The sequence below is a fragment of the Nelumbo nucifera genome, chromosome 4, assembly GCF_055504915.1.
Source record: "Nelumbo nucifera cultivar China Antique chromosome 4, China Antique-T2T, whole genome shotgun sequence".
NCBI classification, from domain to species: domain Eukaryota; kingdom Viridiplantae; phylum Streptophyta; class Magnoliopsida; order Proteales; family Nelumbonaceae; genus Nelumbo; species Nelumbo nucifera.
This window is the reverse complement of record NC_142652.1, coordinates 20229721-20250657: the sequence shown is the minus strand read 5'-3', so window position 1 is coordinate 20250657 and position 20937 is coordinate 20229721. Positions and strand designations below refer to the sequence as shown.

Below are 20937 nucleotides of genomic sequence, written 5' to 3'. Positions count from 1 at the left end.
CGGAATTTCATTCCCGCTTTTTCACATAAAAAAACCAAAATGACAAAAAAATCCTCAAATCTCTCCCGACCCGATTCCAACTTTCTAACCCACACTCCTCTCTCTCTCTCTCTCTCTCTCTCTCTCTTTACTTCCTCATTCGGAAGCTAGAGTTCGAAGTAGTGATCTGAAATTCAGAACCGAAACTCCGGCGACTGTGACAAGGTAAATCACCGTTGATTTTTCTCTCCTATTTCCTATTCTTCTTCTTCCTCTCCTTCTCTCTCTCACACTTTATTTTTTTCATTACTCCCCAGTTTTTTCACTTTAAACCCGACCAGACCATAGCAAGGTAAGTTTTCATTTCTGAGTTAATGCTAGCCGATTCATGATCCCTTAAATTAGAGGATGAAACAGATTTTGTATTGCAATTTGGAAAGTTGAATTCCTTTTCTCATTTTTCTACTTTCGAGAGGTAAAATCTCTGAAAATTCCGCTCGTTCTATTTAATAGGCTGAACTATATAGAGCTCAAAAGGTGGTTTCCTCTTCTTCTCTATTCTCTCTTCTTTATTCTCTCTTCTCTTTCTCTCCTATCTTCTTCTCTCTTTTTTCTTTCTATTTTCTGCTATTATTCTAATCAAATTATACCATATTTATAGCCATTAGTTGCTTACCTTCTTTGATGAGATGTCCTGATGCCCATGGACCTGAAACATTTGAAGAGAGCCATTATATGAGAAGTTCATCTTTCTCGAAGAAGGAAAAATTATATAAACTGGGATATAGTATATATAATAGGGCTTTGACTGTATTGATTAGAATAGGGATGGCATATGGGTGCATTCATGCTTAAAATAGAGAGAGCAGATACAAGCATTCCAAAGCTGCTGCTTATGGAGGTATAGAAGCTATGGTTTGTAAAGAAAAATCTAGGCGTTCGATGAAAAAACAGTGGTATCTGGTAGGTGCCATGTTTTAAGGATGGCTTCTGCTAAAATTCAAGAAAACATGAGGGTGATTTATGTATATTAATTTTCTTTTCCAACTTTTAGAGCTAAAAATGTGATACTATAATCATGTCATTTTCACTTGCACAGCCTTATGGTTTACTATTCCAATGGTGGATCCTAGTAATCTGTATATATGTAATATGTGGTAAGTTACAGGGTACCAGGTTGAAGTATATTGAATTATGGGGGCACCAAAATCACAACCTCCTCTTAACCTCCTTCGTTAGCTCATAGTTGGGGACTTGTGCTTTTGGTCAATTGCCACATATATTAGAGCACTTATCTTCTTCCAACACTCCAAAGAAGTTAAGTTGTTCTAAAGGCGGACCAAACATCTGGAAGAGGAATAGGGAGATGACACAGAACAGATAGCACTCCACCGGGGATGCTTTTCAAATTTCAACTAACTTGTCTTTCCTTGACACAGGGAAAGAGATTGATTTATGGAGAGAGGGTACTTTTTTTCCTAGAAAAGAAATCTGAGAAATTCCACTAGTTTGTGCCTTAGACATGCAACCTTGAATTAGTCAAATGCTGTTAATCAAGAGTTGAAGTTAGACTTGCAATATTTCTATGAGAATACGAACTTGGATGGATTGCTTGTCAATCAATGTAAGAGGTTTGTTTGGATGGTTTTAGTTGTTAGAAGGAAGAAATGAGCAAGTGTCCAAGATGAAGCTTTGTAAGTCAGCATTGACTTTATGGGGTGATTGTCTATATATATTTTTTATCCAGCCAGAAAATTCATCTAAACTTTATGGGGTGATTGTCCAGGATTTAGCAATGTGAATGCCAGATTTCTTTTTTCTTTCTCACCAATAGATAGTTCTTATGTTTATGGAAAACAGCTTATGTATGAATCCAATATTTGTGTAAATTAGCAATTGCTAATACTAATCCTAAAAATTAGATAATCATCACATCCCCACCAGTTTTTGAGAGCAGACTCATAAGAGAAATGCAACATTGTTTGAGAAGTACAAACAGATGGAGGAGGTGATAGAACTCACAAAGATAAGAGTGGTGCATTGGGATTTAGTGACAACAAAATTTAAAGACTTACCTTTTAATAATTGATTAGAGACTGGTAAACAGTGGTGGGTTTCCAAAGAAGTAAACAGGTAAGAGTGATGCAACGGAGTCCACCAGGTTGTGGGAAAATCAAGTTTAATTTTGATGGGTGTTGTATCAGAAATCCAGGGCTATTGGGTGTAGGGGGTGTTGTCGGAAATGTTATGCTTAGTTTTCCAGGCCCAGTGGGACAAGGGAAGTCTTTGAGAGCAGAATTGATGGCTCTAATACAAGGTTTAAAATTGATGCAACAACAGGGGTTAAGAGATGTAATAGAGGAGGGAGACTGTCATGTGTTATTTACTGGATGAAAGGTCAGAAACAAATATCTTGGGAATTTAAGGCTTTGGTAATTAGGATGGTTGTCTCATTAGGGTCCTCCCTGAATGCCTCATTCAATTGGATCCCTAGAAGCGCAAATATGTTAGTAGATTCTTTAGCAAGAGATGGAGTGGGGAGGGGTTCTCTGCTGTGGGGTTGCCCTGGACTAGGTTGTAATTTTGCAGAAAAGATTTCTTGTTAGGGGTGTGGGGAATTTGTTTCTGTTATATAAAGTGTACCTGTTTTAATGATGGTTGCTTTGTAATCAGTTTGACTTGATTAATGAAAATCTTCTGTAATTTATCAAAAAAAAAAAAAATCACATCCTAACCTGTCCCAACCTATGTTATCCAAACACAGAAGGGACATGCCTGGATACAGTACATATATGAAATTTACACTAAAATTTGAAGTATCCAACATGATATGGCACCCACGTACATGTATCTGGGTATCATAGGTTCTAACCCGTTTAGGTGGGTTGGCAACACCTACCTATTCCCTCATTCTGCTCTAAGGCTGTGTTTTATGTTATAGTAGTGGTAGTAGTTGTGTATTAATAGTTATAGCATTTTTAGCTTTAGTTTATACATTGAAAACTCATTTCTATGCATGTCAACAACAGATTTCCAAATATAAAATTTATCTAGGAGATAGTAGTTGTGTATTACTATCATCCGTCTTATCCCACTTAAGTGGGACTGGAAGCATCAGTAAAATTACTCTATCTTGGTCTATGAAAGGTCATATGGTACCACCATCATCAACAACAACAATTTCATGTTGTAGGCTGAGAGATATTTTGTTGAAGACAGTCAAACCTTCCTAGATATTCATGGGAAATTATCAATATATTCCCAAGATTTTACCATGTTTAGATTGTCTCTATCTTTCTGTCTCTCTTCCATCAGGCCTTAATTGTATCAGTGAAAAGGTGCATAAATTTCATTTCTAGATCTCTAGAAAAATCAAATTACACTTAGACAATAAGGAATATGCAGTAAAATGAGCACCTTCTCTGAGTTGTATATTATTGTACAATGTTGAAATGAACCTAGAGTAGGACCATGCTTCCAACTTTAAGGAACTCAAGATTACTAAAGTCTGCCCATGGGAAAATAATATCCACTGTGGTTTTCAACTTGGCTTATGTAGCTTGAACAAGTTTGTGCTACATTAATCCTGTTTTGTCATTCCATTCTATCAAGGGCCATATCCATTGACCATTATTAAATTGTCTACCCCAAAATAATTTCTCACTACCTCAACCAATGTCCTTTTACGCCTGATCCTGTCTCATCTTGGTTCCAGCCCCTTGCATCAGATTGCTTCTTATTGGTGCAGCAGGCAGTCTTCTATGTATATATCCAAACCATTTCGGTTTGTTATCCCTCATTTTATCACCTACTGGACTAGTAATCTCTCTCCTATACTTTCACAAGGTAAAAATCTTACCAATCAAGAAGCAAAAAAAAAAAAATCTGATCAATCAGGATTTGTGAAACACACTAGAGAGCAATGGAAGCAAATTGAACATTGACTCCATCTTACCTGATTAGGTTATAATGAATAAATTATTAAATACATAAGAAAACTAAGATTTTTATGTTGTTAATTTATAATGCATTTGATGTAGGACAAAATTCACAATGAAATGTAGGCCTAATGTGTACGGACAATATCAATTCAGATCTAAAACAAATCTGTAGAGTATTAATTATTAAATACACAAGCAATGGAAGGTAATTGAACATTGACTCCATCTTACCTGATTAGGTTATAAAGAATAAATTATTAAATACATAAGCAAACTAAGATTTTTATGTTTAGTTGTTATTTTCTTTCTGGTTTTTCATCTGCTTTGAGCCTGTTATCTGTTTCTCTTTATTTTCTTTGTTTTTTTTTCCAGAAAAGCAGTGAATTGTGCTTTTTATCCCATGTTTTCTTCAATTTCTTTATATAATTATATCTTGTCTTTTCAGAGTCTCCAAAATACCAAGCCCCATCAGTGAAGGAAGGGAAAGATGGCCAGAAATTGCCTTCCAATCCTGAAGAGGTTGAGGACCTACGATGTGATTCTGCTGCAAATTGACTGATTACATTCTCTTACAATGAACTAAAGATAATAACAGAGAATTTTAGGCCAGATCATGTGTTGGGTGGAGGAGGATTTGGAACTGTTTATAAAGGATACGTTTCTGAGGATTTAAGTAAGGGGCTTCAGCCCCTTCAAGTAGTAGTCAAGGTTCATGATGGGGATAATAGTTTTCAGGGCCACAGAGAATGGGTGGTACTTTTGTCTTTGGAGATTATTTCTCTTTCAGTTCTGCTAAGAACTTGGCAGGTTTGTAGGCAGAGATTATATTTCTAGGACAACTCTCTCATCCAAATTTGGTTAAACTCATTGGATACTATTGTAATTTCTGCATTTTCCCTGCAAACTTTTTATGTTTTTCTATTTTTTTGCAAAATTTCTACAATTTTCTGCAATTTCCTACAAAAATTCTGTAACTTCTATAATTTTATGCAAAATTGTTGTAATTTCTGCATTTTCATGCAATTTCTACAAAATTCCTGATATTCTCATGCATTTTTCGAATTTTCTGTAAAATTGTTGTAATTTCTGCATTTTCCTGCAAATTTTCTCTATTTTTTATTTTTCTACAAAATTTCTACTCTTTTTTGCAAGTTCTGCAAATTTCATTTATTTTTCATGCATTTTCTGAATTTTCTACAAATTATTGCAATTTCTGCATTTTTTGGTATTTCCATGCATTTTCTGCTTTTTTTAATTTTTATTATGGGTAAAATTGAAAATCATGGCTGATTCCGATTCCAGCCTCTTAATGAACCAAACAGCATAAGTCAGAATCTGATTCCGATTCCGGTCTGAACCAAACAACCAAGTGAAATAGACCATTCCGGTTCCGATTCCAATTCTGATTCCAATCACAAACCAAACGGGCCCCAAGATATTAATTTCCCAATCTTAGTTGTCTGTAAAATATAAACATATAAACAGATCTTTTAATACTTCTGCTCATATGCTATCCCAACGGGCAAAGTCCCATCCTTTAGAATTTTTTGAATGTAATGTCTACCCTGAAGGAATACCTCCTGTGGATCAGTCTGTAAATATTGCCTTTTTTTAATAGATAGTGTTATTTACCTTCCAAAAAAAACAATCGTCAATTAACGGCACTTGTATAAAAGACAATATTCACTCAAACAATTCACAATTCACAACCGATCCAATCACATCACGATCTGATGGTGGTTCAGTCTAATTTATCCAAGACCTTTATCAAATCCCAATGCCACCAAGGTTTGGAGAAATTGGATTTAATCCTCATAAAATTGGTGTTTACACCTGATTCACATTTGCGCCCCACAATGCCGATGATGTCATCATCGGGAGGAGAATATGGTTTTTAAAATCGGACTGGACCGGATGGTTGAACCGGAAAAACTGGGAATTGATCACATGATCGGTTCTGTTTTTCCTCAAAATCGTTGATTTTGGTCAGCAAATCGCTGAACTGGCCGGTTAACCATTCAAACGTTTTTCAATTTTTTTAATTTTTTGTCAGTGGATCGACCGTTCGAACCGATAACCGAACCCCTGATCGGTTCGGTTTTAAAAACCATGATGTTCCCAATACAAGGCGGAGATGCGCTGTGGGATGTTGTGGGGCACCCGTTGTGGGGTGCCCCGTCGTGGGGCACAGATCTGAACTCATTTACACCATTTGGATAGGAGATCAGATGTTCAGATCTTCTACCCACGAGCTGTTCCCATATTTTTATCCACTAGACATTACAATTGTGCATTGGGAATATCTCCCTTGTAATTCATAGGAAAATATTCTCAATACACGGTGGTTGCGCTTTATGGGTAGAGATGTAGAAGCAACTTATGAGTAGCGGATCCCAATTGTTTTAACAGACCTTTTCAACCGTGCATTAGGAACATCTTGATACGGTGTAAGCACAATTATCTGCCCTCAGTTGTAAGGGTTAAGAGAAGGGAATGGGCTATCCCCCATAATGTAGTCCCATGAAAAATAAAAATAAAAAATAAAATAAAAAAAGACTGATGGGTGCTTAGACCTACCTAAACAGGTCACCCTCGAGTTGGGCGAGCTGAGGAAGAAGATAAAAAGTTCTTTACTTTTTTAAGTTTCAAAAAGATATTTTTTGAAATAACGATGCCGTTTAATTTTTTTCACACATGTGAATGGAACCGGATCTACTCCTCACACATGGGTGTCTCACAGGTACATCCACCGTCCGTTGAGAACATCTCCCATGAATAATAACTTATAAATACGAGAGATATTCCCAATGCACAGTAGAACGTGCATCTGAGGTCGGTGTGAAACGCCATGTGAGGAACAGATCCGGTCTCCATGTAAATGGGATGCCCGTATAAATTATATATGTTTCAATTTAATTGGTAGTGCACCCCGATACACCAAATCGAATGCAGGAGATCCGAACTCACTACATTGCGGCAAATGTCGGCATCATCAGAATCTTTGTTTTTGTGTTAACACATTAGTTGCTCTCGTAGGGCTAAGGAGTCGTACACTCAGTGATAGAATGCACATGAGAGTCTGTTAGTATAATGTGAAGAGTTTATATTACGTACCTGCGGGTTTGAAGGATACAACTTAAGCTTGAGTTGAGATTTTGTCAAAATGGGTCCAAGCTTAAAACAGTGTAAAATACATAATCAGACTAACCCGAATTGTAACCATAATTTGAATATAATACCTCCTCACACAGACCTCACAAGTGGGATGTATGCGTTTAGTGTGGGGAGCAAATCTCATAATATAAAGGTCTGTTAACTTTTGCTCCCTCAATTGAAGTAGTAGTTCCATTGTTTCATGATAGATGATGAACTCATACCTCTTTTTTCTCTTGGGATGAGGTGACTTTTAACATCCACCAGAAGGTATAGGTTCTGGCACTCCCATGCAACCACCCCACAAAACACACAAGTCAGCAGTGGGAACAAAGTCAACATATAAGTTCTCTTTCTTTCACTTTTCAATAGATATGCATGCCGGGCCAATAACATTAACAAGACATTCACAGCATCATCTTTGAATTCGACTATAACACGTTTGAGGGGTAGCACCGTTTCAGTGTCCAAAACGGAGTACAAAATGAACAAAATAACATGTTATAGATGACCAATTCCCTATGAAAATTGAGCACCGAAAGACTAGAATAGAGGCTGATAGGATGAACAATGGTCCAACGCCAGAAGATAAACATGACTTGATCCTTCATCTCAAGTCCTGCAAGAAAGCACTCAAGTTGTATCAAGAAGAAAAAATTGTAACTGGTGTTGTGGTGCACATTCAGGATGAAAAGATAATTTAGACTAATGTATGTTTTTTTTTCTTTTTGGTTGGTGCATTTTCTGCATGTAGATGTAGAAACAAGTAGTCTAGGAACATCTCCTTTGCCAACAAAAGCAATGGGATATCAAAATAGATAGAATTGGGCAATGCATGATATATTTAGAATAGAAACAAAGTTTCCTAGGGAATGAAAGCATAGAACTGAGGCACAATGAAGTTAGAGTTGTGGATGAAGCTTCAGGCTCATATTGATCATGGGTTGACAATGTGAATCAAACCCCATAAGATACAGTATCCCCTTAGGGGTGATCATTTTCATTTCTAGCCTGGTCAGCCCAGAAACTTCCAGGCTTGGGTCTAGATTTTGTGTACAGGTTTGGCCCACAATATTATAAATATTATAACATGTCAAAATATAAATATTATAATATTTATAAATACATTGTAATATATGTTTATATTAACATTATAAATCAAATATAACTTTTATGACCTGCACCAAAACCAAGGCAAGTATATAAATTACACGTATATTCTTTATATTATAATAAATATATATACTTGTATCATATTTGTATTATATAACATTATAACATTACAATATTTTATAATATATAAAATATAACATGTATATTCTTTAATATAAATTACATTTGTATCATATTTTATTATTTTATATTTAATGGCAAGGCCCAAAGCTTGGCCTGGCCCATGATCACCCTTAATCCCCTTCTTCACTAATAGCTCAGTTGCAGAGCAGTCAACTGTTAGTTGATGACTGGTCACAAGGTTTGAGTCCTATTTGAGGAGATTTAGTTCATTTACATGCATGCTGCACGGTTAATGATAGCAAGGGTCTAATAGGCAGCATTTCTGACTCACTGCTATTCTGACCATTTGAAGCTGGTTTCATTCCTCGTCACTATCGTAAACAAATGCCATTCTACGATGGGTTGTTGCCTTTCTTGGAGGAGACTCGCCATCTGACTCGATCTCCTTGCGCTTGAATCCACTTCCAGACTCCCTACCTCTTCTCCTTAGCTCCTGCAAGAAATCCAAGAAACTTCAACTTAAATAACTGAATTTCTTTATGAAAAATTCCCTTGATGCAGGACACTGTTTCTGACATCTGGAAATCATGATCACCATGTCAGCTAACTAGTCAACTACTTGGTTTTTATAATGGCCACCAAATGATACATTACTCCAAACATCATTTGTGATTGTACTTGTTTATTTCCAGTCTATATGAATAATAATTTCCTTGCATAATTTTCAGTCTTGCTCCAGCACCTTTAGATGCAAAGCAGTAACCATACATAATGCACTGTATGCAGGAAGCAATAAGTGGAAGCCTTTGATCAAAAGAAACAAGGAATATTTGGGCAAAGAGCTGTGCACCTCATCTTCCTCTTCTGATGCTTCATTTGCACCTGTGTCCTCTTCCTCCTGCTCATCATCCTCCTCATCTCCATTCTCTGGCTCCTCTGCCCTCTTACGTGGTGGAGATCTTTCCCCTTCATCTCCATCACTTTCATATTCAGATTCCTCTCTCTCACTTTCAGAGAACTCTTCAACTGGACGCCGAGATGATCGAACAGCTGGCAAGGATGGTTTGCGTGGAATATCCTTGTGTGCCTGCAAATACATATTACGGCAAGATTTATCATTTTATTAAGAAAAAAGAGAGAGAGAGAGAGAGAGATGTTGCAAAACACTGTTATTTCTGAAAGCACTGAAGTGGCAGTACCCTCTTTGCATTCATGATACGTTTTTCAGCCTGTGCTTCCACTTCCAGGTCTTCCTCAAAACGATGTCGAGCAGCCGAGCGACGAGATTCATAATAATCAGGCTCATCATCCTGCACAACAGAGCAGGGGAAAAAAGACAAAAGATTGACTAATGTTCCAAAGATGGAGGAAAATGTGCTTATGGACTAATGTGCCAGTAAATGCTATCCTAGACACAATTGTACTCAGTCTTAATCCCACATTCCATCCATTTGGGTTCAGCTACATGGATCCTGCCCTTGCCATTCTACTCTATCAAGAGCAATTTTTCAATAACTTTGCAAGTCCTTAATTCATTTTACCACCTAAGACCATGTTTTCTTTGATCTTCCCCTTGCTTTTCTAGAGCCTTCTACTCACATTAAGTCACACCTCACTGGTGAGGTCGTCTATAGCCTTCTACTCACATTAAGTCACTCCTCACTGGTCAGGTCGTCTATAGCCTTCTACTCACATTAAGTCACTCCTCATTGGTGAGGTCGTCTATCCACATGAAAAAACCATCTCAGTTGACTTTCCCCCATGTTGCCACTAATTGGAACTACTTCCAAGTCCTCTCTAATGTGCTTATTTCTGACCTTGCCCTTTCTAGTCTTGTCACCCATCCATCCCAACATCCTCATTTCAGCTATATCTAGATCAGCATCACATTACCTCAATCCATGTCAACCTTATATCCAATGATTTACTGAATCTTTTCTCAGTGGTTATAACTCTTAAATATTGAATTTTTTTTTAATTAAAAGCAGCTTTGTTTACAAAGAAAGGGAGCAATTCCCCAATAATACAAAGAGAACACAACCTTGTATCTCATGTCCATGTTGAAGATTCCTGATTCTCAAACTAGTAAAACTCTCCCCACCCCACAACACCCCAAAAAAATAAATAAATAAAAGGCAAGCATGCACGTGCACATACGCAGCACACACACACACAAGAGAGAGAGAGAGAGAGAATAAAATAGCTCATGACAGACCTCATCAAGTGCTTCCTCCAAGAACCCAGGTGAGAGTTGCCGACCCTTCTCTACAGTTTGTGTGTACTTCCTGTTGACCTTTTCTCGCTTACGATGCAGAAGTTCATTAGCTCTAATAGTTTGACTTTCAGCCTGTTAAAGAATAAAGACCATGAAGATTGAAAAATCTACAACAAAATTTAGTCAAAAAGAGATTTGGTGAGGGACTAGGCCATTAGTTGCAAGTTTAACCAAAGTACCGGGAGCATACAGGAAAATACATTGATGTTTTGTGATTTCAAACACAGCAATGCTAGGTGATAGAAATAACTTCAGCTCACCAAGGTTCTATGTTAATAAGCAGCAAGTTTAATTACCTTCTCTTTCTCCTCCTTTTCCCTCTCAGGATCAATGTCAGTGATGCAATTCTTAACTTTGTAAACCTTTTTATGTCGTGAGTCAACAAGAGCAGTCAATAACCGATGAGAGTTTGATGACAAGGAAGATGGCATAAACCTCATCTTCCTTAGGAGTCTCCCTTGTGATTGAAGGATTCCCTACATGATAACATACAGCACCAGGAAAATTTTCTAATCAGGTAATAGCACAAACAATAGAATAGACAAGGGGGAAAAGAGCATAGCTTTACCATTCTGTATGAATGTCAATTATTATTATATGAAACCTAACCAATCAGCAGCTAAGGGTACCTAAAGGAAAACCCAGGAAATTGAAACCCTGGCCTTCAGGCAAATGCAATAATGATTAGGTTATGTATGAGGTTATTGTTCCACAACAGGGTAAGAGAGTATAATGACCTCTCTGTAACAAACAATGTCAAACACCTATTCCTTTCTTATGCTTACATAAAGGATATACGGAACCATTTCCACTCTTTTAGGTGCTTGACAGAAACTAATAGCTGAAATCTTTAAGCTTTTTGGTTCTCAAGTTCTTCCCCTGATGCTACAAGGGCAAGAATCATCTGGGATGTACTAAAGTATCGAAGTAACATTCTCCAGAGTGTTTGGACTGAGAGAATGCATGATTTTGGGTTTCAAAAAAAGGAGTTCAGGGGTATTTCTAAAGATTATATCCTTTGTGGGTGGCTGGTGGTTGCTGGTTTTCCCCACCAAAGAAAATGCATGATTCAAGCTTGGTACCACACCTGTTGGTACATGGCAGGTATGGTACACATGCTTAGATATAACTTGAACTATATTGTTTTGATTTATTCAGGACCTGTAGGGGAATTTCTTGCAAGGTCTAAAACTTTCTTTCTCATGGGGTTAGAATGAACTTATTGTATACAGGGCTTGTATTGGATAATGAATGCTGGCACTACAGGCCCATGGAACACTGGTTCAGCAAATTCATTAAGTCATTGGTTTCTAGGATGAACAACACTTTCAGGTAGGTTCCAAGATCAGCTAATGATCTCACTAGTTGTCATGCAAGGGAAGTAGTAGGCAAGATGAGCCACTCCTGAATAGGGATGCAACTTGGATTGGTCTAAGTTAGCATTTTACACTGCTTTGGGCTCAGGCCTTCAGGCAGATTGAAATTTTGACAAAGGCCCAACTTGAGCCCACCCAAGTTGCACCCCTACTCCTGAATGAGGATCAGGAACTTGAATTCAACCAATAGATACATTGTACAGTTCTTATTTTTTTGTGTTTTCTCCTGCCAAGACCCGGCTGTCATGCTCTTTGTTCCCCCTCTTGAGACATCCTCAAGAATAGGGGGTCTTTCAAATCTATTTATAATAATTAATAAAATTCTTTCATTGTGGTTACTATAAAGAAATCGATAAAATGTCATATCAGGTGTGAGGAAATACAGAGACAATTAGATATATTAAAATAAGAAAATTTTGTAAAGGAATGATGCTTATTGAAACTCAAAGATTGCCAACTCATGCATTTAGATTTCAAAAACCCTAAACTGGAACCACCTGGAACAAAAACCAACTATTAATTTCTGAGCACTAGCATCAGGAGATTGGAAAAGCCACCTTTCCATGTCGAAGGAAAAGATGTGCTTGATCATGCAATGCCTCTTGTACAGATATATCAAGAACTTCATTCCCAATTAACAATTGCAAACTGCCGTCCGACCACCTTACAAAACGTGCATTGCTTTCGTACTGCATACAAAACAAATCATCGTGTATACTCACAGAACAGATAATGCCAATGAGTTTTCTACCAGCAACAGTGAATTGTATTAATTGTGAAGGATAAAAGAGAAACATCTATGTATCCAAAACAAATACAGAGATGACGACGCAAAACAGCTCAATCTGACTGATATCCTTATTTTCTTTTACAGCTAGTATGGATTTACATCAATACCCAGACATGGTGTCCGCCATAAAAACTGGGTCCTGGTTATTCCATTTCTTGCAAGGGCATCTGCTATTATATTATTGGTTTTCACTAATAATGTCAAGAGGTTTGGCAATAAATTTAGTGCCATCTAACAGCACCAAAGAAAAATACCAATTTCTAGCTTCCAGTTGAGCAATAGATAGCAGCAGAAAAATGAAAAAGTACAAAAAAGAATGTAACGACATACAGTATTCCTCATGAACTGCCATATATGCCAATATTACTAATTCAACGATTATACCACTGCTATTCTCAGAACAGAATCTATAATGCTATATACTTTGTATTTCTTTTTTTTATCAATAACAGAACTTCATTAGAAATATTAGGAATTAAAAGATAGGGAGAGGTAAACTATCTTAACTCTCCACAAACACAACACTGTTACAGCTGAGCCCAAAACAACTGATTCCTCTCCACCCCTTGTTTTGCTAAAACATCAGCAAAACTATTCGCTTCCCTTTTAACCCAACCGAACTGCACTTCCATATCTTGAATCATCCACTCAAATCTCTTTTTTTCATTATTAAAAATCCAGAATCCTTTATCATCCTTTTGCAGCCAATCCAAAACCAGCTCTGAATCACCTTCTACAATCAGCTTTCTGACATTCAGATCTTTTGCCTTTTGCATACATACTCTGTATTTCTTCTGAACATGATTCAAAGATAAAGACTGGAATTATGAGTCCAAGTTGACATGACTAAAAAGTAACAGAAAATGGTAACTTCCAGATGAGAAGATAGCTATACAAATATGGCCTTCATTTCATGCAATGACACAGGTCAACCAGCATAATATTCCAATTCCCAATCGCTTACCTATTTGTGAGATTCTGAAGAAGAAATAATGAAAAAAACAGATAACAAGAAGTGATTTTGGACTTTCTTAAAAAAAAAAAAAAAAAAAAAAAAAAAAAAAAAGAAGAAGTGATTTTGGAGTCTTTTCGTAACCTAGAGCAAGGGTAGTCTACACTTGAAAAGCCCTTCAACTTCAATACTGTTTTTCACAATGAATAGAAATATCCCTGCTTTAAGAGTTCTAGCTAGGTACCAAATAATGACATGGTAAAATGGAAGAAAACTGATATGACACAATACACATACAGGTTTACATGTACCATGCATAGACGATTGCATATTGGATTGTCTGGTTCCATCTATATTCTACTCACACCACTTGTCAAAAAATGGTTTTGATGATTGAGATACAAAGATGGGTGATGAAATTTCCATTTTAAGCAAAAAATCTACAATTCCACATCAACAGGTTCATAGACATGGTGTAAATAATGGGGTTAGACATCTAACCACAGGCTGGTGTTAAGGAGTGTCAAAAGCATTTTGACCCCCCCCCCAATCACAGTCTCCACCTCCTGATGAACGTTCTTCCCTAGGGGAAAAAGAACCAAGGATTTAGCTACTATATGCATAGATTTATTTGCCACGTCCTCTATAGGCAGCTGGAAATTCATAGAGAATGCCTTATCAATTCAGTATTTCCTCTTCAGATTACAGACACTCACATGCTGAACAGTTGAAGCCACATAACCAGCATCCCCAAATTTAACCAGACCCTTCCTTCTCTTGGAAACCAGACACAAGGGAAGTTCTATACTTCCCTAGCCCTTCAAATCCCCCCTCCAAGCCACAACTACACCACTTCCTTCCCCCTCTCCCCACTTATCCATATTATGCTCCATGGAAATTGCTACAAGTGACATCAAAAACAAGCAAGAGCCTTAATCAAAATAGAGTTGAAAAATGCGAAGTACCCAATGTCGATCCAAAAAAGTAAGATACCCAAGATATCTTCATCTTTAAGTAACAAGGGTAGGAAGAATGGCAACATGTCCCTAATTAGTTCTAATCAAAGGGGTGCAATGGTGAGTTCACAACCCACCAACACCTACAGGACCTATCCAGCCTTTTCAGTAGTATGTCCTTGAGGCACAGCTGACTCTAAACCCATTCTTCTCGGGCCTATATGGGTTTTATTGAACTGATTTGGCTGCCCAATCTTTATTTCATGTGCAAACTTCAGTTTTTGGTAGTTCCTATTTTCCATTTGAAATCTTTAGTAGTTCCTTCGAGTCATTTAGTTGCAGAATCTACAGTATTTTAAGTACTCAATTATTTTCTAATTTTATTCCTACTGTCCTAGGTTTGTTTGTAATAGTTTCTATTTCAGTATCTTGATTTTAGTGCTAATTTGAAATTCTATGTAGGAATAACTCATCACTAAGAAGATTCTTTATTATGCCTAGTTTTAACTTCAAGTCTAACCAAGTTTTCCTAGGTGATATAGGACCACCCAAATGGGCATCACCTAGCCTTAAAAAGATGAGTTGTTGCTTAGGCAATGCCCTGAGAACTATGCTAATAGGAATAAGTGATCTACCAATTCTTCCAAAGACTTGCACAGACAAGACCTGCTGATAATTTGAACTTATCCACAATTTAAATGATCAACCATAAAAAACCTATGAAGGAGAACCAGCTAAATAAAAGACTCTATTTTCGGAGGAGCCACCTGACCAAATAAAACCAGCTTGTACAGACATTATTACATCTTAACAGAAAATTTTGCAGTCAGCTCTACTCTCAAACTAACCTCATCCTTTTGGCCCAACAATATAAGGACAGCTTCAAGCTTTTGGAGGAGAAACAAGCATTTACTATCTTCATCCTCAAAAGAGACCTTAACACCAGAGGCCCCTCCAAACAAAAATAACCAATCAATCTCCCCACCTGAGTAGATAGAAACAAAGTCTAGAGAACTAGTCACTGGAATTCCAAATGTCACTCTAATCATCTTGCTAAATCTGATTTGGGACCCATCCCACACTTTGAATTTTGTTAATTTCATTTTGGGTTTCTATGGGTTGCTTCTTTCATTCTAATTATTTTCTGTTATTTTAGAAGTCCACATTCAGCTCTTGTTTTGGCCAATTAACCTTGTGCCTAGTGTTAGCCCAAAGTCCCTTGAATCCATTGAAATCCAAGAATAAAACCCTAGTTTTCACCCATTAAGATTTTTTTAGAGTAACTGTTAAAGATTTTATTAATTGTAGAAAAGAATGATATACAAAAAATATGTGCTTAGCATCTCCCAGGGATTGTAGGCCAGTCCCTGCTGTCTAGCCCATCTATCCCTCTTTAATTTACGCACAACCCTGGTAGCTGAATCTAGCAAGTATGCAACTTTTGATTAGTGTGTCATACTTTAAACAATTAAAGAAGAAAACGTCCACCATACAGAAAAGGTAAATATCGAATCACTGTTCTAGAATCTTCAAAGTCCAGAAGCATCTCTTATATGGTACCCGTTGCTGGATCATCATAAGTTGCAGTTAAACAAAACCTTTTTTTTATCAATAACAAAACCATTTAACAATAGCAGAAATTATGGTCTTTACTTACAGACATTGTGCCATCTGGATTCCGAACTCTCCTCCACCGAACAATATTGTTTTCCAAGCGGATACGTTTCTTAGATCCAGATTCATCTGTTACAAACATATCCTCTTCTACATATGTCTTTGGATCAAATGGCTTTGGTTCAATCCCCATTATATTAGAAACCTTGATCATGTTCATCTGCAACACAAAAATGGCATCAGTACATGAATAGGAGATACTATTGAGCATCAGTGGAACTGATGAAACTAAAACTGACAGTCATCAACTTGGTAAAATTTGAAAGCCCCCTAGAATGAATGGTGAAAACATATGACTGATAAAAGCACAAGTGAATAAACAAAATACATGTGAAATATTAGGAGATATTGAAGATAAAGTACAAAATTCTTTCATGTAATCAGAAAAGCTTAAGAGCCACTTGTATGTGGAATGTGCCATGTTGAGGCTTCTACACTGCACCATCAGGTTAGATTTCAAAGAAGATAATTGTAACCGAAAATGTGTCAAAGAAAATAAATCATACTAATTATTTAATATGAAAACAGAGTATGTTTAAGTAAATAGATGCTACACAAACAACAGCTGAAAAAGGATAGATTGTATTTAGGAATTTGTCAAATGAACATACAAGAAAGGTCAAAGATAAACCTTATCTGGCAGACCCGGGGGTGGACGTAGCGGAATTTCTACTTCCAGAGGGTTGCCAAGAGGTTTCTCTTTAGTTTTCTGTTCAATGTTATCTTCTGATTCATACTGTGCATCTTCATCAGGCACTATATCTTCTGGTCTCAGATCCTTCTCATAGCTCTCTTCCTCCATAGGGGATCTCTAATAGAAAAAACAAGATTTATTTGTTTATTTATTTAATAATTGCTTAGGAAAGTTACTATTATCATGCTGAAAAAACACTGACATGTGACTCTTCCTCAAGATCATTTTGAGTTGTATACTCAGCAGGTTCATCCTCATCAGAATCACCAAAAACATCTCGGATCTCAGCTGCTGAATGTGAGATATGGCCCTCATCTTTCTCTTCACTAGGTGACCTACTGCAAGAAAAAAATAAGTTGCCCAGGCTTGTCAGTAAGTTCAAAACATATGATTATTTTAGTAAAGAAGTGATGTAAACATTTGTGTCATGTAACAGATCTCTTTTTTCTGAACATGTGGGGGAGACAAATTGCTTAAAGAGCAGAACATTAAGTGTATTCAAATTTCAGACAAACAGAGAAAGATAGTATTGAAGTGGTAGGTAAACCAGCAGTTATCTGGGCCAAAAAATCCAGAAGAAATAAGCCGATATGGATTTAAAAATTTACAAAATGAAAAGCCACTTTGCAATGGAAAAGGTGAGACCTGACACCCCCAACACATAAGCAAGACCAGAATTAAAGTAGAAAAAAATTTGCAATAATTAGTAAAAACAAAGTAAACACATTTTAATAGTTGCATAACAATGCAAAAGATATTCTGAAGATGAAAAGAGAAAAATCTCAAGGGAAAACATTTGGGAATATGTAGCAACTATAAATGAAACAAGTACAAGGCAGATCACCCATGCATCAAGAAAATTGTAGATATGGATAACAAGCACAAAGAGCAATCAGTAACATAGAGATGAATAAGGGAAAATAACAAAAAGATTACTAGATGGCAAATTACCTTGGTCTTGCAGCCTGATCAACCTCCTCATCTTCGTTGTCAACATATTGGTTTTCCTCAGAACGCTCTGATTCACTATCAATTACTTCCCTTCTCCTGCTGGTTACAACTCTTTGACCATACTCTTCTTGGTCATCACTCTCAACTTCTTTTCCTTCACTTTCTTCCCTTTGATCACTAACTTCTCTTTCTGGTGAACTTTGAGCCCTTTCACCCTCACTCTCTCCAGGATCAGGATCTACATCATGTAGTTCTGCATCACTCTCTACTTCTGCCTCGCCTTGACCCTCAATTTCAGCCTCACCTTCACCCTCAAGCTCCGCCCCACCCTCCCCTTCATCCTGGGCAAATAACCATTACCAAATGATGTTAGAATCCAGCAACAGTACTTCATTTTTTGCTTTAGCACATTCATCTAAAAGTGAAGGGAAAATCAACAAGTTTTTTTCAACAAGTTGAGAAACCACTAAAATTACAGTAAGCATTATAGCTCTTAATTTTATACAGTAAATTTGTTGTACTAAACGTTGTAGTTCTTAATTTTATATAGTAAGTTTGTTATTGCAACAGAAGTACTTGTCCTCATTGTATAGCTCCTGATTCTACATGAACAATACACATATATATACCCTTGTTGGGTTTATACCAATATGCCTTTACATTCTTGAAAGAATATGTATTATGAACTTGAAGTTAATCTAGGGCTTCTGTCAAACAGCTTTATATAGGTTCTGGTGTAATTTCAATAACGGATGAATTATACTAACCCCATGTCCCATTTAACAATTCAAAACAAGTACAAATCATCAATATACATATCAGAACTCATAAGCAGTCGGGCTTGAATCAAATATATATATAGCCATATAGGAAAAGCAAACAAGAAATTGTGGGCGGACCAACTCAAATATATACTAGCTATAACTCATATTCTTCTTCTGATGTGGTATACTGTTTTAAAATGCTAATGTCGGCCTGCTCGAAAACTTCTCATATAAATTCAAATAGTTCTTTTTTCACATACAATTTAGACAGAGACATACTCTAACTCCGAGTCCCCTTTAACAATCCAAAACAAGTACAAATCATCAAAATACATCTCAGACGTAGTCGGGCTTGTATCAAAAATAATTAGGAAAAGCAAACAAGAAATTGTAGGCAGACCAACTAACTCATGTTCTTCTTTTAAGGTAGTATTCTGTTTTAAAATCCTAATGTCAACCTTCTCAACAACTTCTCATATAAATTCTTTTCACATACAATTTATACAGAGACATAATTACTCTAAGATACAACCATTCCATTGTGTTTTCAATTATCTGTTCTTTTATAAAAAAATGGGTTAGAAATAAATGAAACATTGTTACCAATCAAAAAGAAATAAATGAAACATCGGTGTGTACACATAAATTTTCGCCTCCAAATGTTATAAGGAAAGACGATAAAGTTTACCCATTTTTCTTATCAGCCAAGGCACCGAATAACGAGTTCAGATATCAACGTTTTCCCCAGAAAATTTTATTTAAAAAAAAAAAGTGATGTATGTACATCTGAGAAAACCTAGGAGAGAGGCGTTGGGGAGATCATGAACCGAATCAACTGTTTCAGGTAAGAATAATAAAAAAAAAAAAAAGTCGAGAGAGATTACAGAGATATAATCGCGTTGTCGTGCTACTTCGTGCTCGGAATCAACCTCCTCTTCTTCCTCCTCTTCTTCAGACTGATCACCGAAGAGGTTCTGCATCATCTGGTGCCGCTTTTCTTCACCCATCTCGTTCAATCTGGAATTCTGGATTTCCTTCTTCTTCAGAGCCCTCTTACACTAGCTGTTCTCCCCTCGTAGTCACAGAGCAACAAAACAAAGATGAATATTGAATAAAATTGTCAAAGATGTTAAAGGTGTAAAAATAGAAACTATCAAATTAAGACCCTCTTCCTAATCAATAGATGGGCCGGGACATAAACAGCATTTTGTTGGACCCGAGCCCGAGCCCGGCCCGACCAACGGGCTGGGCCCGAGTCCGGGTTTGATAAAAAGCCCGAGCCCGAGCCCGAGCCCGAGCCCAAAACATGAGAATGAGTCTATAGAGAAGATTGACTCTGGAAATTGTTCAATAGGGTTTTGATCAAACCCAAACCAGACTCTCCACCTAACAAATTTATTCTCTTTGTCCTTGCTTTTCTGGCCTAGAAAAATCCCACTGAACTTGGACAAAGGACAAGCTCGATTTTTTGGGGGGTGAACATGAACGGAATTAAACACAAAGAAAAATAAAACAATTACAATCTACTAGGAGTGGCTTACTAATTACTAAACCAAACTACCACAAGGGACTTTCACTGAAGCACGACAAGCCAACTCGTGCGCTACTCAGTTACTTGACCACTTGATGTAATACAACAAAATGGCAAAGAGGACTCATCGTCGGTGGCTGTGTTCGCTGGTGTTGAGTTCACAGTGAACTAAGATTTTGACAATGAAAAGTGAAGTCAGTTCGCATATGAGAGAGAGAGAGAGGACTCATTGCCACCGGCGGTGCCTGTGTTCGCTGCCTCGCCGGTGCCTAAGTTTGCGTCTAAGATTTGAGAGAGAATAAGTGAGAACTAAGAAGAGGAACGCGAGAGAGAGAGAGAGGACTCACGTCGATCTGCGAGAGTTTACTGATTGTGCCAGTGAGTGTTCGTCGGTTCTGTGTTTGCCTGAGAGTGTGAGGTTGTGAGTCACTACGAAAATTAAGAAGAGGTTCAGCTAACTGGCTTAGACAAGAAAGAGATGAATGAGAAGAGGGGTTAGGATATTAGGGTTTTTTGGTTTAACCTATAGGTCAGGCTGGGCTTTTATAACAAATCCCGAGCCCGCCCTATAACATAGTCGGGCTTGGGCTTTTAGGCTCGAGGTCAAGCCTACAGGCTCAAATGTGTGTTCAAACCCGTTCAGGGGCCGGGCCGGCCTGTCGGGC

The 20937-nt window shown here is 37.2% G+C and overlaps 1 protein-coding gene and 1 long non-coding RNA gene across 4 annotated transcripts; one reads left to right on the top strand and one right to left on the bottom strand.

Annotated features, from left to right (window-relative positions):
- The first annotated feature begins 64 nt into the window (after positions 1-64).
- LOC104597962 (uncharacterized) lies at positions 65-4824 on the top strand. The gene is made up of 3 exons (XR_735279.2): positions 65-204; positions 297-331; positions 4366-4824. It is a non-coding gene; the product is annotated as an uncharacterized LOC104597962 (long non-coding RNA).
- A 2584-nt stretch (positions 4825-7408) lies between these two features.
- VIP4 (leo1-like family protein) lies at positions 7409-20111 on the bottom strand. Of its 3 annotated transcripts, none has more exons than XM_010259776.3 (12): positions 19626-20111; positions 17978-18318; positions 17229-17364; positions 16964-17143; positions 16316-16492; positions 12518-12649; positions 10881-11060; positions 10525-10656; positions 9509-9619; positions 9160-9396; positions 8641-8802; positions 7409-7692 (listed from the first exon to the last, which is right to left on the bottom strand). In XM_010259776.3, exons 1-11 carry the CDS (start codon positions 19746-19748, stop codon positions 8668-8670), a joined length of 1884 nt encoding a protein of 627 aa, XP_010258078.1. In that variant the 5' UTR covers positions 19749-20111; the 3' UTR covers positions 7409-7692; positions 8641-8667. The 3 variants fall into 3 exon arrangements, with proteins under 3 accessions (XP_010258078.1, XP_010258079.1, XP_019053449.1); XM_010259777.3 differs by having other exon boundaries at positions 8653-8802; XM_019197904.2 differs by lacking the exon at positions 12518-12649.
- Between the last annotated feature and the right edge of the window lie 826 nt (positions 20112-20937).

Coding starts and splice junctions, on each gene's coding strand:
- VIP4 (XM_010259776.3), bottom strand. CDS start 19,748: ATGGGTGAAGAAAAGCGGCACCAGATGATGCAGAACCTCTTCGGTGAT. Junction 9,397..9,508: donor GTATCATGAATGCAAAGAGG/GTACTGCCACTT, acceptor ATGTATTTGCAG/GCACACAAGGATATTCCACG. Junction 8,803..9,159: donor CATCAGAAGAGGAAGATGAG/GTGCACAGCTCT, acceptor GATTTCTTGCAG/GAGCTAAGGAGAAGAGGTAG.